Below are 16,052 nucleotides of genomic sequence, written 5' to 3' on the forward strand. Positions count from 1 at the left end.
TCCCAGAGATAATGGTATAGTTAATGAGGCTTTCAGTGAATCAGAATTCTCTCAGTTTTTTAAATAATATGCAATATAAATTGTACTTACACTCACTTCTTGGGTGAAACACTGAGGGCTAAAGTTAAACAGAACACACTTGAAGTGGCGATGACAATTCCATTACTTAAAAATTTACTCCAATGAAACCTATAAGTGGATTTTAAAAATATTTATTAAAATAACCGAAGCCCCAGACATTGCCTATGGGAACAAAGGTAAACACAGAGAATCACCATCAGTGACATTTCTATATCTTGATTTTAACCTGAAAGAGCAATGTAACAGGGAAATGTACACTAACTGGTGCCTGGCTCCAGTGGGGAACAGCAGAGAGCACCATGTTGCCATACTTTGGCTGGCTAAGTATAAATTGGTTCATCAGATTATTACCTTAGAAGGCCCCAGTTGGGTATTTAGAGACCCAAAGTCCACTTCTTTCCAATTTACATATCAAATTTGATATAAGGCAATGACATCTTAATCTAACTTCAGCAGAAGAGCTTTCTCTCTCAAGTGAATGAGGACTTTTTCATTTACATTCAGAAAAAACAATTTAAAATTTATTTTTTAAGAAAGTGAGGAAAGGAAGCAACTACTGATGCACTCAACAAGTTGGATGGATCTCAAGGATATTATGCTGAGTGAAAACCAATTTCAAGAAATTACATACTATGATTCTATTTATATTAGCATTCTCAAAATGACAAAACTCCAGTGATAGAGAACAGATCATTGGTTGTCAGGAGTTAATGTTGGAGGGAGGCTGTATTTTAAAAGAGTAGAACTAGGGAGTTTCTTTGTGATGATGGGACAGTTCTGTATGCTGATTGTGGTGGTGGTTATGCAAATCTATAAGTGATAAAATTTCATAGTTATATACCAAAAAGTAAATAAATGAGTGCAGCAACTTGTGAAACCTGAAAAGTCTGTGGTTTAGTTACTAATATTGCACCCAATGTCAATTGCTTGGTTTTGATCATTTACTATGGTTATATAAGATATTATCATTGGGGTTTGCTGGATAAAGGGTACACCTGAACTCTCTATATCATTTTGTAATTTTGGGGGAGTCTAAAAAGTTTTTTTTTAAGAAGTGGAGAAGGATATGCTACAGCAGAGGACAAAGGAAAGCAGTCAATCTAGACATTTTTATTAAGTTCCATTAAAAAATACTAAAACATCTGAAAAACTCACAAAGTTTATAAAACACACTCATACTCAATAATTTTCTTATTATGTGATAGCTAGTGCTATATGTTGAAAATGTTACATTAACATCAACCCACAAGAGTGCAAAAGTTTTACTTCCACAGTATTTAACAAATATGCATCTTAAGACAACATCTATACTCCTTGTATAAAAGATGTTAAGTTACTTTTAAAAATAAAACTTTCCCCTTAAATTCAATAAGGGTTGATTTAGCTAATTTACTCAGGGTCATGATAACTTTATATTCTTTTGGTGATACTGGGTAGATGCAAAATGCTAGGAAAACAGACTTACTTTTCAAAGTGTACAGTATAAAAGAGCAATTCAGATTCATAGTTGGATAGCATCTGCTTATCTAAATTTGTTGAAATAACTGATCTCAGGATTTGTTTAAAAAAAAAAAAAATCCAGTGATGCTGAACGCCACTATCTGAACAAAGAGCACTTAGCCCTCCTAATAGCCAGCCATGTCATAGACAATCAGGTCACTTGTTCAGCTCTTTGCCATCAGCTGCTACCAAGAAACAGAGAGATCCCTAGAATGACTAGGAATTCCCAAACTATCAAAAGGCTCTGGCTTCCATAAGTATCTTCAGGAGACATCCCATCCTCATATCAGGAGGGCAGGGGAGTTAAAAGTTTAAAATAATTTTGGCAACTGTCTGAGACGCTTCACATCTAAGAAGGTGCCTACTGAATTCATACTATTCATTTGCTTTAAAGTATCAGAAGGTTTCAAACTTTCAGGAAAAATCGGAGTGTCCCTTACATTTTCTTTCTCAGGATGTTGGGTGAACTCTGCTTTTCCAGTTCGGAGGTTCACTGCAGGACTTGATTTAAGGTTCTTTAATAAGAAATCTGGGTTTTCATTCAACTGTGGTGTTGCTTTTGGCCGAACAACTTCGTTTGTAATATTTCTCAGTACTGGCATATCTGTGTGGGTGCCTGTGGAGTCATAGTTATAACGAGTAGTTATCTCACAAGCATTCTTAGAAGGCTCTTTCTGACAATCAAGTTGTTCAGCTATGCACGTAAGGTTTTGATTCACTAAATGTTCACTCTTGGTATCTGTATTGTCTGGAGGCTCCTCTTCATCCTCACTATTGTCACTGCTTTGAATCAGTCCATACCTCTTCATGTATTTTTTAGTTGCAAATGACATGTTGTTTGGTGAAATTAAACTAAGGCCCACTGTGTTTCTGTCTGTATTAATATGTAGAAGGCTAAAAGATGAGTCACAGTTATTTTGGTTTGATCGAGTGAGAGACAGTTGTGACAGCTGATTTTCATTTAAATATTTCAGAGCTATAGCATTTGCCTCCATGCTCAAATCCACACCGTTGGGGCTTAAGCCACTCATGCCAACATTAGCAAATGACATGCAGTTTAATCCAGAGATCACTGCTTCAGGGCTGATGCATGCCAACACACTGAAAGACAGAACAGAGCAGGCCATCATTTATCTTATTCTGGGTACTAAACAGTGTTACTGTAAATATGTTCCATTCTATGAAGGTAACAGTAAGTCTTCAGCTTTAAGCTTGATGGTGCTTTTTATCTGAGAGCTCAGACATCTAAGTCTCACTCACTTTGGTTGGTTTATCTCATTAACAGTAATCAATTGACTTGCCTTTTCCTGTATATCACATATACAATAATAGCTGCTAATTTTTATTGATGCCTTATTATGTGCCAGGCACTCTGCTAAACATTCAGTGCCTCATTTAATCCTTGCAGAAACCTTTCTCTGGGAGGTTGTCCCTATCATGTATTTCAACCTTATTCTCCATTACAACAATTCACATTTCCCTTCCCCTACTTTTCTGTTTTCTCCTCGGCACTTATGGCTACCTATATATTTACCTCACATTTCTTATTTATTGTCTAGCTCCCTCATGAAAATCCATGAGGGCAAGGAATTTTTTGTCTCTTTCCCCCACCACTGCAGTATCCTTGGTGCCTGGAACAGTGCCTGGCACAGGGTAGGCATTCAATAAATATTTACTGAATGAATAAAATAGGTATTATTATCTTTATTTTACAGTTGAGAAAACTAAGGACTAGAGATTTTAACTAATTTCCCTAAGTTGAACAGCTAGTAACTGGCAAGCTAAGCCCAGGTCTGCCTTACTCTCTGGGGCTCTATAACCACTGTTTCACTATACTGTATTCAACAATTTGTATTTTGCTATCAGAGTTTTTCTATTCCCTAAAAATCAGAGTCCTCTGTGTACTATTATATTTTATATATATAATATATATATAATATACAATATATTATATTATTATTATATTCTAGTCAAAGAATATGCTATGACTTTCCATACCATCCAATGAAGAAATTCAGCTGTTTTATACATGCCAGCCACTGCCTGCATCCCTACCCTCACAAAACCCAAATAACTATCAGGTATTTTTATTCTCACAAGTACCTGAAATTTTGAAGAAACTATTTTCAACCATCAATATCCCCTAAAACCAGTGATGTCATTACCAAACAATGGAAGAACGTGCTTAATAATGCTGTTCTTTATAACTACCTTGGAATTCTTCCTCAACCTTCTTGGTATTTACTGCTTTGGAGACTGTCTTAATAAGATGGAAGAAAAAAAAAAAAAAAGATGGAAGAGATAGTACCAATCTATCTAGATATTATTCTTTTACGATATATTCATAGTGCTAATATCTTCTGAATATAAAGTTATTTTTCTACTTTCTTTGCCTATTTCCTCAAAATCATAAGCAATTTGCATATTAAATCAGAAGACTTGTACATATTAAAAATATATAATATCTATAGATAATATTAATGTAAATAATATGAAAAGGCAAATAAAAACTTCTAATTCAAAAGGTTAAATATTGAGAAAAAGTAGATCTAATTTGAATTAGATCTTTTTTTTTAAACCATTTTTAAAAATTGAAGTATAGCTAATTTACAATGTTGTGTTAGTTTCAGGTGTAAAGCAAAGTGATTCAGTTATTTATATATATATATTCTTTTTCAGAGTCTTTTCCATTATAGGTTATCATAAGATATTGAATATAGTTCCCTGAGCTGTACAGTAGGTCCTTGTTGTTTATCTATTTTATATGCAGTAATATGTATACATTAATACCAAACTCCTAAACTCCTAATTTATCTCCTCCCGCCATCCCCTTTGGTAACCATAAGTTTATTTTCTATGTCTGTGAGTCTATTTCTGTTTTGTAAGTAAGTTTATTTCTATCATTTTTTTAGATTCCACATGTAGGTGATATCATACAATATTTGTTTTTCTCTGTCTTACTTCACTTAATATGATAACCTCTAGGTCCATCCATGTTGCTACAAATGGCATTATTTCATTCTTTTTTTATGGCTGAGTAATAATAGATCTTTTATAGAATGGTTAAAAGATCTATATAAATCCATGAAAACAATCAATATCAGTTTAGAAGGTTCTTCAAGTTTCATTGTCTAACACAGCTAGCTAGTTTCGATTTGGGGTCTGGAGGAAACACCATTACTTTGAAAACAAAACAAATCAATAATACTCAGAACAAACGCATATAAACAACACTAGCGTAATTAAGATGAAAAGCAAAAGTAGGCCATTCCACTGATCAAATCCTAAAAGCCTTGATCACAGATATACTATATTAGAATCTCATTAGATATGCAGTCACAAAAGGATGATGAGAGTCCATTTATGTTTAAATATGAGAGTCACATGCCAATAATTAAGGGAATTATTCCAACTTACTTAAAGATGAAAACCAACCCTGACTATTGTCCTGCTTGAATCCCGATTAGTTACCCCCTACTTATCCTACATAGGGTTTTCAACTAGAGAAAACATACCATTTTCAAGCAGAGAGCAAGGAAATAACTAGAGAGACTGCTAAGGATCTGTTCTGAATTCAAAAGGTCACTCCAATTGGGAATATGCCTGTAGAGGCTGCTGCCAGTCCTCCACCTTCCCTACAATTTCTAGGTATGTCTGGGTCCTTCTTTCATTGTTTTCCTGTTTTTGGACCTTCTTAATCTGCAGTGTTATGGAACAGGAAAGCAGAAAGGAAATCTTCCTTGCCCTGTCTCAGCTACTCTTCTGGCTGGAAGATATGCTCCTGCAGTCCAGAACTGGAACGTGAAATAAGTTTTCCATAGGTACAATGACAAAGGTAGCTGGTTTATAGAACTAGAACAACAACAGGCATTACAAGAACTATAAAGATTACTTTTCTGGAATACCAAACTACAATTTATGCACTATTTCTATAGGAAAAATGTGTCTTAAATTCTAAACAATTGCCTTATGAACTTTTAGCACACCAGCTATATTATACCAATATGTGTTAAAAGATAACAACACAAGGCCATAAATACTGACAAAAAGTATTACAGAGGTACTTATAAAAATAAGGCATTCATTGTAAACTTCAGTGATGACCTGAGTAGTTTGGATTTCCTTCCTTTATCAATCCATGAAGACCCACCAAGTGTGGTAGAGGCAATAAGGATTCACAGATAGATAAAACTCACAATCTTGCTGGAAAGGCTATCACAAGAACATGCTATATAATTTATTAGAAATGAGGTACTCTGAGAGTACATAACGTCAATATTCTGGTGAGGGGTCCCAGAAACATTGACAAAGGAGGTGATGTCTGAGTTCAGCTTTGAAGGATAAGGATTCTGGCAAGCAGAAAGATAAAAAAGAGCATCCCAGGTAAAACTAACAGCAAGGAACTTTGCAAATGCCAAATATGGGTAAACTGGAATTTGGTAGAGAGTGGTAGGAGATTATACTAAAAAAATTAAGCTCAAGACAAACTGTGAAACAACGTGAATTAATTAGGTAGGCTTTAGATAGTCTTATGCTTGGAATCTCCTCTCAGCCTAAGACTATTGACAACAAAATATGACTTATATGTGTTAGAGAAATAGTTTCAGGGCAGTTTCATTTTTAATCACAATAATATATAGAACCCATTAATAATGCATAAAATATAAATTAAAGATAATTTAAGAATTTTTGGTCTAAATTAGCACAGATCCTTAAAATGGTCAATTTTAATAGAGGGTAATTATAATACAGTATGAAAATATGCTAGGTACCTCTCCTATGTGCTTCCATGATATACTATATCCTTCCTTTTCACAGCTGGTATCAGAGTATTTTATAATTGACTTTATTTGTGCATCTCTTCCACTGAACTATAAGATCTATGAGGGGAAAGATGTCTTTCCTAGGTTATCTTGTATACCATGATATTTCTCATAGCTGGCTCACAGTAGCAGCTCATTACATATTTATTGAAGTAAAATGAGTAAAAGTATTGGTGAACTACTAATACATATAGCTGGCAGGAAGGTAAAAATCTTACTCTTTCAGAAAGCAATGTAGTGACGGCCTTAAAATTTTCCTACCATTTGACTTAGTCTTTCCACTTGAGACTCTATTCTAAGGAAATAACCCTAAACCTAAAAAATGCAATCTTTGCAAAAGGATGTTTATCATAGCAATATTTAAAATAGTAAGACATTGAAAACAATTTGACTCAGTTCTGACAAGAGGGGAAGGGTTAAGTAAACAAATACTATGTCCTACTTACTGGTTTATTAGTTCCCCATTAAAGATGATGCTTAGAAAACATTACAACAACTTTGAAAACATGATTATTTTCCAGTGTAAAACCAAAAACATTTTTTTGGGAGGGTATATACAGTATGGTCAAAACACAAAGCAGGGCTTCCCTGGTGGCGCAGTGGTTAAGAATCCGCCTGCCAATGCAGGCGACACGGGTTCGAGCCCTGGTCCGGGAAGATCCTACATGCCGCGGAGCAGCTAAGCCCGCGTGCCACAACTACTGAGCCTGTGCTCTAGAGCCCGCGAGCCACAACTACTGAAGCCCGTGTGCCACAACTACTGAAGCCTGCGCGCCTAGAGCCCGTGCTCCGCAACAAGAGAAGCCACCGCAATGAGAAGCCTGCGCCCCACAACAAAGAGTGGCCCCCGCTCACTGCAACTAGAGAAAGCCCACGTGCAGCAGCAAAGACCCAATGCAACCAAAAATTAAATAAATGAATAAATAAATAAATTAAAAAAAAAAAACACAAAGCAGCAAAATATACATCACCGTTAAGACCCCACCAAAAAATTAAACAAGCAATAAGCATAGAGCAAAATAGTAAAAAAACAAAACAAAACAAAAAAACTATGGACTTTGGAGTTAGAAGAGCAGGTTTAAAATTACAGGTGTGGAGCCTTGAGTAAATTGGTACTTAATTGCCTCATCTATAACACATGTATAATAATAGTATCTATCACATAGATTATTGCAAGGATTAACTGAAATAATGTTGCATAAAACTTCAGCACAGTTCCTCATACATTATGAGCACTCAATAAATGGTTGCTGTTAAAATTATTTTAGAAAAATAAAAGGAAATACAAAAGCAAAATTTTTAATAATAAATGAAGTTGGTTGGTATGAATATGCTTTGTTTTGGGTTTTTTGGCCTCGCGGCTTGTGGGATCTTAGTTCCCCGACCAGGGATCGAACCCAGGCCCTCAGCAGTGAAAGCACATAGTATTAACCACTGGACCGCCAGGGAATTCCCCTGAATATGGGTTTTCCTTGTCTACTTTTCTAAATTTTCCAAGGTTTCCAAAATAAACATATTACTTTGACAATGGAAACAAAACAAATATCAAACTCTATTTCCAAAGCTCTACAATATTTTACACAATTTATAACATAAAATAAAGCTTTTTTAAAAAAAGTTTTCATGTGAAGATATAGCTATGTTATTGTAAAATTTTAGCCAGCTTACCCCTCTATGGAAATGATTAATTTAACATATTGTTTTGAACTGAAAACAATTTTTTTCACATCAGCTTTTACTTCCTTGAGAAAATCATCTTACATGAAACTAAAATCCTATCTATGAATGTATATCTATGTATTTTTCAACTCATATAGGTAACTGAATTTTAAAAATGGGAACAGCCCATAATATTAAATGAAAATGTCTATTTTGTAATGGTAAGTAAAGAAAAATAAACAAAATTATATATATAGTAAAACAGCAACTATGAGGAAACATAGTTTTCTTTGGGTGTTATTAGTTCAGATGACATTTTCTTCATTTTGTAAAATTCCAACCCTGAGCATGTATTATTTTTATAGTATAAATTTATAATATAAACTGTCATTTAAATAGAGAGCAGAAGAATCTGACTACTCCACACTGATACATCAAAAAGGCTTTACTTTCCATTTCATTATAGGCATTTAAAAACAGAATCAAGTTCATTATATACTGAAAATTTATTCATTTCAATGTTTCACACTTAAGACATTAAAACAGGGTGGCGGGGGCTTCCCTGGTGGCGCAGTGGTTGAGAATCTGCCTGCCAATGCAGGGGACACGGGTTCGAGCCCTGGTCTGGGAAGATCCCACATGCAACGGAGCAACTAGGCCCGTGAGCCACAATTACTGAGCCTGCGCGTCTGGAGCCTGTGCTCCGCAACAAGGGAGGCCATGATAATGAGAGGCCTGCGCACCGCAATGAAGAGTGGCCCCCACTTGCCGCAACTAGAGAAAGCCCTTGCACAGAAACGAAGACCCAACACAGCCATAAATAAATTTAAAAAAAAAAAAGAAAAAAAACTGACTCAGTAGAGTCTTTGTAAATTTAACATTAAAAAAAAAAACCAAAAAACAGGGTGGCCACTATGAAGAAATACATTACTTAAAAACTATTCCCTACAGACAGCCATACCAAAACGTAAGGGTTCCACACAGATAGCAGGGTGATTTATGCATTCTAACAGATGTATATAGCCTCTATCCCAAGAGTATTGAAATAAAACCTTCAAAAATGCTAGACTCATTCCTACACTGGTGGGAGGCATATAAACTAGTAAAACTATTTTGGTGGGCAATGGCAACATCTACCAAAACTTCAGATGCACATATCCTTTGATCCTGCCTACTTCCAGGAATTTATCCTACAAAGACACTTGTACAAGTACATGTAGAATGATGTTCACTTAGCATTGTTTGAGATAAGAAATAAGAGATTCAGCCTAAAAGTCCATTAATAGAGAACTCGGGTTCACTATATTATAGTACATGAGCACAAGAGAATATTATGCAGCTGTTTAAATGCATGAGAAAGAATTGCATATACCTATAAAGAAAAGTACCTAAGATATAACGTTAAGCAAAAAACCCAAATTGCAACACTTATCACACAGATACATACTTGAACATGCCTAGAGCATTTCTAGAAGAATACCAAAGAAACAGTTAAGAGAAATAACCTAGGAGGAGTCAGACTGAGGAGTTTGGGAAGTGGGGGCTTTTGCATTCTATCTGATATTCTTGCATGTTATTTGATTTAAAAATTTTTTTTATGTATGTATGTATGCATGTATGTATTTATTTATTTATTTATTTATGGCTGTGTTGGGTCTTTGTTTCTGTGCGAGGGCTTTCTCTAGTTGCAGCAAGCAGGGGCCACTCTTCATCGTGGTGCACAGGCCTCTCACTATCGTGGCCTCTCTTGTTGCGGAGCACAGGCTCCAGACGCGCAGGCTCAGCAGTTGTGGCTCACGGGCCCAGCTGCTCCGCGGCATGTGGGACCCTCCCAGACCAGGGCTCGAACCCGTGTCCCCTGCACCGGCAGGCGGATTCTCAACCACTGCGCCACCAGGGAAGCCCCTGATATTTTTTTAAATCATGAAATTGTATTACTTTTGTAACTAGAAAATGACATCAAAAATAATTAATAGAAAGCACACTAGCCTTAATAACATAATTTCCAGATTTTATCCTCTTTAAAAACAAGTATGTGTTGAGGTGATCTTTGATGAAGAGGAATCTAAACAGAACATGGCCAGTTGGAACTGGTGAGCAATAAGTAAGGTTCATATAACTATATTCTTCAAAACACATTTCTACAAAAAGGAATTTTTTTTTTAAAGGAAATAATCGTTTTTTAAAATTTATTTATTTTTGGCTGCGTTGGGTCTTCGTTGCTGCGCGCAGTCTTTCTCTCTAGTTGCGGCGAGCGGGGGCTACTCTTCATTGTGGTGCGTGGGCTTCTCATTGCAGTGGCTTCTCTTGTTGCAGAGCATGGGCTCTAGGCGTGCGGGCTTCAGTAGTTGTAGCACACAGGCTCAGTAGTTGTGGCTCGCGGGATCTAGAGCGCAGGCTCAGTAATTGTGGTGCACGGGCTTAGCTGCTCCGCGGCATGTGGGATCTTCCTGGACCAGGGCTCAAACCTGTGTCCCCTGCATTGGCAGGTGGATTCTTAACCACTGCGCCACCAGGGGAGTCCCACAAAAAGGAATGTTTTTGCCTTTTAGATGGCACAACTGCATTAACTGTACATCCAGTAGCTGGCGCAGACCTCATCACCTCCAGGAAAACTTTTCCAGACACCAAAAATGAGCAAAAGCTCATTTCTCTTTCTGTAAGACTCCCAGAGCATTTTGTTGGCATCTTTACCCAGGAGATATTCCCCAATAACCCTCAAATTACTTAGGTCTATAACCTTCTCCTCTACTAGAAAAATCTAAAGGGTAGAAACGATCTCTTATATTCATTATATAGTAGACCCTGAAAAAAGGATAAGCCAATAGAATTGAGTGGCAAGCTTATACCTTTTTTCATGAGACAGCTGCAATACATTTAAATTTTTCTTTATCTTTTAAAACAAATTTTAAACTTACCTGGCATGATCCACTTTATGTACATTTTTCTTCACTTTAGTAGGAGAATCAATTTTTACTCCAAGGCTTCTTAGTTGCTTAAGGGTTGCATTAAGAACACAATCTTTGTCCACCGGTCCTGAATCATGTTTTTTTTTTTTAGTATGGTAAACATTCTGCATTCTGGTGCATTCGTGACTGATAATTACTGCTTTGGTAGATGGCTGCTCAGTTTCCTTGTGGGAGTTATTCAATAGGTGGTTCCCTTGACCCTGATGAAAAAAGAAAAAGGACATATTTGAAAAATCACTATTAACAGTCTTAGGAAACAAAAATGCAAATAATAGTGGTAAGTAATGCCAGAGAAGAGCAAAATATTATCTTGCTAAATTCTACAAAATATCAAATACATTTGCCAAGTTTTATGGAGTTTTTATAAAAGAAGTCCATCCTAATGAATGAATGATTTCATCAGATCCTAGAGAAAACTTAGAATGTTTGTTCAGAACTTGTTCATTTTAAAACCAAAAGATTTAAAATCATTTGAGTAATATTTCAAGTGTTTTTAAGGATTTATAGTAAATTCTTTTTTTTTTTTTTAATTTATTTATTTATTTATTTATTTTTGGCTGTGTTGGGTCTTCGTTTCTGTGCGAGGGCTTTCTCTAGTTGTGGCAAGTGGGGGCCACTCTTCATCGCGATGCGCGGGCCTTTCACTGTTGCGGCCTCTCTTGTTGCGGAGCACAGGCTCCAGACGCGCAGGCTCAGTAATTGTGGCTCACGGGCGTAGTTGCTCCGCGGCATGTGGGATCTTCCCAGACCAGGGCTCGAACCCGTGTCCCCTGCACTGGCAGGCGGATTCTCAACCACTGCGCCACCAGGGAAGCCCTATAGTAAATTCTTTATAAACAAAAGTTTAAAATCATGCCTTCATTTGAAAAATGATAATGTTTCAGAGTTATAAGTTTGATCTTTATGTTACTTTGAGAATTTGACTCCTCTCTTTTCTCGCTTTGAATGAGAATGACCTGTGATCCTATCTCTGCCTTCCTGACCTTAAATCATATTTCATTCCCTTGAGCACACGGCTGCTAGCACCAGTCTAGGACCTAGCAGGCAAATAACAAATATGTGTTAACTCATGAATACTTAGGGCCCTATGAAGTATGTTTAATTAGCCTTCAATTATAAATGGAGAAATCAAATGTTCCAAAGTCTACAATTGGTAAGTGACAGCCACGGTCATTCGAACTTCAAGTCCCAGTTTACATTCTAGCTTTTCCAAGATGACTATGTCCTCCAACCAGAATTACCCCTTTTTATTGTGTGCTGCCTTTGCTTACAGCACTTCTCAGCCTGTCCTATAGTTATTTATTACTGGTATCCATGGGCTATTTCCCCCAGGTTTTCAAAGGCAGAGACGGTCATATTCATCTGTATATTATCCACTTAGTTCATTTTCTTAGACTAAGCTAAGTATTCAATAAAAATCTGCTTATGTGAACTAAAGTCAGTAAGTATTATCATAAATATTCTACTACTTTCCAATTTTCAAGCTTCCTGCAAACTCTCGCTTATTTTTCTGGTACTAACTTTAGTTTGAATTTGGCATAATGTCAACATATTTTTAAAGTAAGACATTTTTTTCCTGGCTATCTAAGTATCTGGTGACTGGCATGCTTACAATGAGTTATTGAATTTAGGTTATCATAATTTATGAAAAGCTAAAAGAAATAAGTGATATATCATTAATTTGGGGAAAATCTTTTTATATCAAGGTCCCAATCAGTTTAAGGATAGGAAAGGCTTAACTAGCATACCCTAGACTAAATAACCATCTCACAAAAGACGAAATGCTTTACATTTTCTTACCAACACATCCTGGAATAGTTTCTGGTTATCTGATGGTTGATGAGGCAAGGGTTGCATTACTTGCTCAGTTTTGGGTTCCCCTGATGTTACAGAGCTATTAGTGGCACCCTCTGTTGGTCCACTTTGGAAGCACATGCTTACACTCTCTGCCAGCAGAGGATTTGGAAAGAATACAGGCACATCAGGTTCTTTTCCCACAAGTGGAGAAGAGCTGCTTGAAAGGACATATATAAAGTAAGTGTTAGTTATCAAGGTATCTTTAAAGTATATTTGAAGTGCAGTAACTTTGGGAGAACGGGGTAAGACTCGGCAGCATTCTGGTTTGTACCGTCAGCTCCTAGTGATACTAGATAAGCATTTCATCTTGATAGGCTGTATATAAATGGTTAAGATGGTAAATTCTATGTTATTTTGTTTTACAACAACAACAAAAAAACAAGCAAAAACCTTAAAAGTTTTATTAAAACAAACACAATTCCTTATACTGTCAATCAAAGCTCTCTGAAATTTGGTAGTCAACTTGGCTTTTCAGCCAATCTCTTTCAATGCCTCCTGTTTTATTTTATATTCTGAACAAACTGGATTACTAACAGAACTCTGAATTCTGCCCATATATTTTGTCTACAACAGAACAGTTCTCAATCTTGGCTACACATCAATATCACTTGTAAAGTTTTAAAAAATACAACTGTTTGGACTTCTCCCTTCAGAGAGTCTGAATTGGTGAAGGGCCCAAATTTACCTGTATTTTCAAGTGCCATGGAGCCAAGACTTACTGTTCTAATGCCTTTAAATTGGCACACTCTCATCAAAATCCTATCTACTGTTCGAGGGACATTTTAAAACTTTGCTTCCTCTATGATGTTCTAAAACCTTAACTGGGTATGTCCTCTTGCTTCTTTCAACTCCCATTAGCACTTCCTTTTATCTCTTAGGTCACATATATTCTCATTTATAATACAGTTTGTTCATCGTGTCTGGGGCAAATTTCTTAATCTCTCTGCGCCTCAGTTTCCTCATTCATCAAATGGGAAAAATGATATCCACCTCCCTGGGTTGAAAAACATGAGACAGGATTAAAGGAGATACAAAGTACCTAGCATAGTACCAGATAAACATAGTGGGTGGTCTGTAATTGCTAGTTCTCTTCATCTCCTGCTGCTATCCCCTTGCTTCCTAAATATCGCATTGAACTTTTATCTTCAACCATGTTAACTAATTTCACTGTAGTGAAAATACCAAAACTCAAATGTAGAAGCAGAAATCCAGCCTGTAGAGATTTTATGGCTTTTTGGGAAAGTACTTGTACTGAGCAGGATTTTTATCACGCAAACATTTGCAAAAGTACTTTATTTTTAAGGAGAGTCCATGTCAGTTACTGAGTTTGCCTTATTCTACCTTTAGCTAAATGATGACAATAATTAGGTACTAATTCTGGTACTATTCTATGTGCCTTAAATACATTAACTCATCTAGTCTTTACAACAATGCTGAGATAGGTACTACTTTCACTGTCTCCATTTATAGACAGGGAAACAGAGTCATCCAGACATTATGAGACCTGCCCATGGTCACACTGCTGTGATTCAAATCCAGGCAGTTTGGCACCATGCTCTTAATCACTCTACTATATTGCATTTTCCAGAATTTAAAAATACGTGTCTTGGTGTCTAACCTACCAAACAAAAATAAAAGCTAAAAAAGAAGAAAAGAACCAAAACATTAAAGATTTCAAATTTAAAAAATTGTTTAAAGATGATTCTAATATGGCAAGTATTAGTAGGTATGTCCAAAGCACGACTTCTTAAAAAAAAAAAGCAAGCTTGTGTCAAAAGAAATATCATCTACCACTCTTCCCTGGGAAGAAGCAACCAATTACCATATATGCTGCAAGCCAAAAAATTTATCTTTCACAAACTGTTTTAACATTAGACTGATTCAGCAAGACACCCAAAGGGGGCAGGGAACCCAGGTGGACAGGTGCCATGTATGAATACTTAGCACTGGGAACCACAGCATGAATCAGACCAGATGTTTGGGAAGAATCTCCTAAAGAAGCACCAAAACCACCATATACAACACTGGAGATACTATTAATCCAAGTCATATATTATGCTGAACAAAGATCAGATTTACATCTGTTATATGTTGGAATCAACAGAGTTAGTTAATTGCCCTGAAAAAGCAATTAACTGCATTCTATCAATGAACTCAGATCTGTTTCTGAAGTTAAAAACCACAATGGCTTGGAGATTTTTTTTTTTTGATGTGGATCATTTTTAAAGTCTTTGTTGAATTTGTTACAACATTGCTTCTGTTTTATGTTTTGTTTTTTTGTCCACAAGGCATGTGGGATCTTAGCTCCCCAACCAGGGATCAAACCCACACTCCCTATATTGGAAGGCAAACTCTTATTAACAAGTGGACCGTCAGGGAAGTCCCTGGATTGGAGATTTTTTAAAGTTCTGACTTAAAACTATTTCAGGGGTAAAACCTCCTAATTCCTGATAGTCTACAGTTTACAGAAGTTAGGGAGAATAAACAAGGATAACCACAGTTCATGCCTCTTTGTTCTCAGTTTCTATAATTATTCCAAATAAAATGTGGACTTATTTTGGGGCTCACCCCAAATTGCTCTTCCTATCACTGAACGTTTATGAAGGAGCTAACATGGGGAAACAGACACTGGGTCAAGTCCTAAAGATACAGAAATGAGTAGGATCCCTATCCTGTAGGAATTCAGTCTAGTCGGGGAGACACATATACAGATCTTTTTAATACACTTGTGGTACATACTATGAGTACTTAATTGAATTGTAAGGTTAAGACATATACTCTACTGAGCAAAGAAGATAAACATTTCTAGTTTTCTGGAGGGGTGTATTTATTGTTTTAATCATTATTGTAATCAGAATAATTTAAAATGTCAAATATTATCAAAAGGCTAATAATTTTAAAAAGTAATCAACTGCCTGCCACATGCCACCCCCACCAATGAATTCACCTCTTTTAAAACTGTTTCATGTGATATTACCCTGTAGCGTTTTAGCCTACATTATTCCTCTACCTTTAACATTTATTCTACACCTGATCCCTTCCACCACAGTCAATTCCAAGGCACCTTCACCTCACTTGGTCTTTAGTCTATTAACCAGTCTCCCTACTTCCACTCTTAACCCTCATCAGTTCACTTGCCACAAAACAGCTAGAATGGCCTTTA

The 16,052-nt window shown here is 36.3% G+C and overlaps 1 protein-coding gene across 2 annotated transcripts in view; it reads right to left on the reverse strand.

Annotated features, from left to right (window-relative positions):
* Positions 1 to 1,176: 1,176 nt before the first annotated feature.
* The window catches only part of STIL (STIL centriolar assembly protein), a 55,007-nt gene continuing 40,131 nt past the window's right edge, over positions 1,177 to 16,052 (reverse strand). The window contains exons 15-17 of one of the 2 annotated variants that reach the window (XM_057531408.1): positions 12,833 to 13,046; positions 10,982 to 11,232; positions 1,177 to 2,682 (exon numbers count right to left, since the gene is read on the reverse strand). In XM_057531408.1, the coding sequence (XP_057387391.1) occupies positions 1,893 to 2,682; positions 10,982 to 11,232; positions 12,833 to 13,046 (1,255 nt within the window). In that variant the 3' untranslated portion in view covers positions 1,177 to 1,892. The remainder of the gene's footprint in view (positions 2,683 to 10,981; positions 11,233 to 12,832; positions 13,047 to 16,052) is intronic. The other variant, XM_007164497.2, reaches the window with a different exon arrangement.

This window comes from Balaenoptera acutorostrata, chromosome 1 (assembly GCF_949987535.1).
Source record: "Balaenoptera acutorostrata chromosome 1, mBalAcu1.1, whole genome shotgun sequence".
NCBI classification, from domain to species: domain Eukaryota; kingdom Metazoa; phylum Chordata; class Mammalia; order Artiodactyla; family Balaenopteridae; genus Balaenoptera; species Balaenoptera acutorostrata.